General features: G+C 39.0%; 1 protein-coding gene across 1 annotated transcript; it reads right to left on the minus strand.

Annotated features, from left to right (window-relative positions):
• Positions 1-2,815: 2,815 nt before the first annotated feature.
• On the minus strand, positions 2,816-3,766 carry LOC101425604 (olfactory receptor 8S1-like). Its single transcript, XM_004453755.2, has one exon. It carries the CDS (start codon positions 3,764-3,766, stop codon positions 2,816-2,818), a length of 951 nt encoding a protein of 316 aa, XP_004453812.2.
• Positions 3,767-5,231: the final 1,465 nt, after the last annotated feature.

The following is a 5,231-nucleotide window of genomic DNA, read 5'->3' on the forward strand; positions in this document are numbered from 1 at the left end:
ATAGCATGCACCGGTTATATGAGTCCCACACAAATTGCATATACAGCTTACTATTCATTAATTTTCTTAGAGCACAGGATAGCTGATAGCAGCATTGTGGTCATGGGCCACTGATGAGAGAAGGCAAACCACTGTTGCACCAATATGAAACTCAAAGAAAACTTGAACTAGAAAGACCTTCTCACACATGGTTTTACTCTGAGATAACAGGTTATCCCTCAGGTTGGGCAACAGCAGAAGAGAAGCAGATATTCAAGACAGCACAAAGGAGTGGAAAAGGGAGGTTCAACAGAGTATGGATGCAAAACTCTTTTTCATCCCAATGAGATGAGACACATTAAAAACTGTGTGGACACTACAGACAGGGCAGAAAACTCTAGGAACTCGTCATCCAGGACATTAAATCTTTGCGATGTTCATAAGCCATTTGAGCCTGAATCTCAGCCAAGGTGCAGGCAGCATCTATACTCGAGTTCATTGTACTAACCCAGGACAACTAACAAAAGGATGGTGGACAACGCCCATCCCAAAAAACAAAGAGCATCTACAACTTCAAGGAAGAAACTTCCACCCATCTGCTTCATGAAATCTAAGACCCCTCTAAATTGGAAGCAAAATAGGCATCACCATCCCGAAATTCTCAAGTTTTAGGAATGAATGAACATAAAGGGGGAATGAAACTATGGACTAAAGTAGACTTATTATTCTAGTAATGGAAGAACTTGTAAGATTGACGTAAAGGCAGTGATCACCATTGGTTCTGAGGGAAGGGACAGGGAAGAATAGGTGTAACATAGGGCACTTTGGGGACATTGGAATTGCTCTGCGGGGCATTGAAATAACAGATACAGGCCATTATACTTTATGCCAAAACCTATAAAATTGTGTGGTGCCAAGTGTAAACCATAATGAAAACTGCTTACCACGGTTAGTAGCAATACTTCAATGTGGGTTCACCAATTGTTACAAATGTACCACACTAAAGAAAGACGTTGAGGAAGAATGGGGAGTGGGCAGTGGGATATGGGGGAATCCCCTAAATATTCAATGTAACATTTATATAACCTAAAGTTTCTATAAATTTTTTTTAATTAAAAAAATAAATAAAATAAAACACTATGTATAGGAAAATAAAGGGTAAGGACATGCAGCCAAATTAATTTTCTTTAGGGTAAGGACAGGCATTAAATTAATATTCTTTACTCCATGAAATTAATATTTTATTAGTTTCCTGTAAAAGTTGTTAGTATTTATAATTTCAAATTCTAATTAATATTTATTTCAAAATATGTGTATTAATATGTTTTACAAGTTTCTCTGTGTTACAATTAGGTTGAAAAATTAGATGATTTGATTTTTAAATGTGTGGGTATCCATTGTGTTCTTACACTCTGCTCTGGATATGGTAAACCCTGAGTATAAACAATGTACATTGAGTTGGTGCCAGTTTGATTAAAAAATTAAGCAAATATGAGAATATTTTTAAAAAGGAAAAAGATTTGAAACATTTTATTAGAGAATATGTAAAGCATACCATATAAATAATTGTTGAACTGTGACATCCTAGAGGAAATTACTTTTGAACCAAAAGGTGAAAAACGTATTTTTTTTCTGAAAAGGCTAAATGTATCTTCAGACCAAAAATGAACTTGTAGGCATAAATTATTTTTATTCATAAGAAATTTAAAAAAATTTACAGCAGTAGAGTATAAATAAACATGCCAATAAGAATGAACATTAAGGAAAAATTACTTTTTAAAACATTACCTCTTATACTTTGTAATTGGGTGATCAATAAACTTCAGAATATTCAGGGAAGTAGAGGTATAGGCGTTCTACAGAAGGCATTTTGGGGCTAGTGTGTGCCTGGGTGAGAAAGAGGACAACATGAAGTGGGGGGGCAAAGAGAGGGAAGGAGAGGGCCACCAATCCTGCCTGTTAGACACTTAGCTGAGAACTCGCTGAGCTCCCCATATTTTAGGCCCCCTCCCACATCCCTTTCATCCTCAATTCTTAAATCTTTTGCCTTAAAGTGGAGTTTTGGGGAAAATTTGTCATTCACTGCAGCCTGACGTTAAGTTCCTGGGTTAGTGCCTGGATCAGGCACACCCCTCACTTAAGGCAACCTGATGTTCTGCACTGCTCAGCTGGTCTCAACTTGTAATTCCTGTTTTTCCCTTTCTGACTCTTTTGCTGTTCACTAAAACATGCTCTTTTCCTCCCCAAACTGTGTTTTCTCCTCTTACATCCTAACATCCTGCTCAAAGACCAAAATATTCTTTTGCCAAATTGTCTATGTAATGAAATCATAGCACTGATGTTTCTTTAAATTTACTTTCTAAGGATGGTACAAGCTCAATTCCTGGGAATCCCTTATACATCCCTCTTTTCTGGGTTGTCCTACCTCCCTTGGGTGCAGTTCTGGGCCAAGGACTCTCTGTTCCACACACTTCACTTACCTAATATTGCAACTCCCTCACAACCCTCTTTTCTAAACTTAAGACCAACCAGCTAGCTCTATGTTCCCTACTCTGATGTTTTAGACACTTGGTGATTTTATTCCATGTTGCTCATTGAAATTCACAGAAAAATGAATCAAGATGATTATGACACAATAATCCATGGAAAAGGATTGGATTAATATTGTTGTTTGATACTTTGCTTTGTCTATAAACAAAAATGAATCAGAATCATAATTCTTGATATCACCTCCACATAGCACTGTGAATTTTTTAGTTAAGTTTCTGAATCCAGTATCAGGGAATAACAGGAAACTCTCCTGTTGTCCACTCATCAGGTAAATTGCTGTAGTAAATTATTTACACATCACTTCCTGTGTGTGGTTAGTTAATTTTTTCAAGGTCCTTCTCACAGCTGCTTTCACTTCATTATTTTTTAGACTATAGATGAGTGGATTCACTAAGGGCATAACCACACTGTATTGTACAGAGAAGATCAACTCCAATGGTGATCCCGAGGTTGGCATAAGATAGCGCAGGAAAGCTGAGCCATAATACAGGAGCACTGCAGTGAGGTGGGAGGAGCATGTGGAGAAGGCCTTGCCTCTACCTGAGGAGGAGGTGATGCTCAGGATGGTAGAGACAATGCAAGCATAAGAGACAATGATCAGTAAGCAGGTTCCAAGTGCATGTAGGACACTGGAGCAGAGCAGGACAATAAAATTAGTGGTGATACTTGAACAGGACAGAGGGAAGAGTGAGGGCAGCTCACAGCTGAAGTGGGGGATGGAATCGTCTTCACAGAAGTCCAAGTTGATAGCAAGAAGGGCATTGATGAATGCATCCAGAAATCCCAAGCCCCACGACCCCCACACCAGCCCCTTACAGAGCTGGTTGCTCATCATCTGTCCATAGTGTAGAGGGTGGCAGATGGCAACATAGCGGTCATAGGCCATCACTGAGAGCAGGCAGGCTTCTGTGCCCCCAAACTGAAACACAAAGAAGACCTGCGCCAGGCAGCCTCCAACAGAGATGGTTTTCCTCTGAGAGAGGAGATTCTCCAGCAGCTTTGGCACTGTGGCAGAAGAGAAGCAAAAATCCAGGAAGGAGAGGTGACTCAGGAAGAAGTACATGGGTGTGTGGAGCTGAGGATCTGTCCTGATGACCAGCAGCATCCACAGGTTCCCCATCAGGGTCAGGATGTAAATTCCCAGAAAGAGCACAAAGAGCAGAGCCTGGATCTTAGGGTCAGCAGACAGTCCAAGGAGGACGAAATTGCCGATGGTACTGTGGTTCCCCAAGGCCATTTAGAAATGCTGCTCTCTAGAAATAAAATAAGTACAGCCCTGCAACCTCTATTGTCCACACTCATTGCATAGGCTGCCATCCCATTAACTTTATATATGCCTTCACTGATTCTTTTGAATTCTTTCTTTATGTGCAATTTGCTGCTTCAGTTCTTAAATTTGAGACATCATACTATTGGTTATAATCTATATCAAAGATTGCTGAGAGAATTAACAAAATTTCCCAATCTGTACCATAACTCAATTAGTTTCTTTCCTGCCATTGAAACTGCGGTCAACAATATTCCTTATACTTTGTAGATTCTAGTGGACTTCCTAGCAGGATCTTCCAAAACTTTTTTTTTCTGCAATCACTCAGTCTTTTACTCCAGCTAAAATCTACCCAGCGTGCATAACTGTGTGATGGTATTAGTGATCTTCCTTAGGTTTTTCACAGGGCACTTTCACATACATTTTCTATTTCATAATTTAGACATGCCTGAAATATAAAGGCCTTAGCATTTTTGTTTGCAAGTATGCATATGTTTCTTCGTGTGTGTGTGGTTTTTTTAAATGTATTTGGAGGATGGTTAAGAAGGAATAAAGGAGGAATTTGCATAATCTATTTTGGTGGGTAGAAAATTGAGTATCAGTAACTTGACCAAATTGAAAATTTGGACAGTCAAAATTTGATTCCACTGTGAATGTTTCTGGGACAAGAGGTCATAATACTGTAAAGAATCTTCTGACCGTGTTTTTTTCCTCGAAATCCTTTACCATCTGTTATCTATGATTTTCATGGTAGTCTACCTACTACCCTACAGAGAGCCTAATGCTGAAGGCAGACTAGAGTACTTGCCTCTGATCACCCCATGGGCATCTCTCACTCTCTCTGCCTTTTCTCAAGCATCTGCATAGCTTGGAATGCCCTCTCTTTCAACACAGGTCTCATTTACATTTTGGCTCACACTGAAAACACAATTTCTTTCTGAGATCTTACTTGAACACTTCTCTCTCTGAACTCACCATGATATGTAGCGATAGGAAACCTATTGTTTACTGAGTGCCTGATAAGTGTTAAGCACACCTAAACCATAGTGTTTAATCCTCAGAAAAAACGGGGGCAAATCATCATCTTGAGACTTTTCAAATAATGAAACAAAATGTTTGCATATATTTCTAAGTAATTAACACCATCATTTCAACTCTCATGTCTCTGATGGCAAAGACCATGCCTTCTCTATAATGGCTTTCTATCTCACTACTTAAATACTTCATAAGAAATTGCTATTTTTTTCTCCACATTATGATCTAATTCATCTGGTCACAGGAAGCAACTTTCATCCTAGTACGCCATCACATGAGTCACATGACCCACTATTGCTACCATAGTTGGTGTAGTATGTGTGTTTTTTTTCTTGTGATCAGTAGTTGTATTGTGCAGTATTTTGTATCCAGGACACTATATCCATTCAAGGGAATTGCA

Source organism: Dasypus novemcinctus, chromosome 12, assembly GCF_030445035.2.
Source record: "Dasypus novemcinctus isolate mDasNov1 chromosome 12, mDasNov1.1.hap2, whole genome shotgun sequence".
Classification (NCBI taxonomy): domain Eukaryota; kingdom Metazoa; phylum Chordata; class Mammalia; order Cingulata; family Dasypodidae; genus Dasypus; species Dasypus novemcinctus.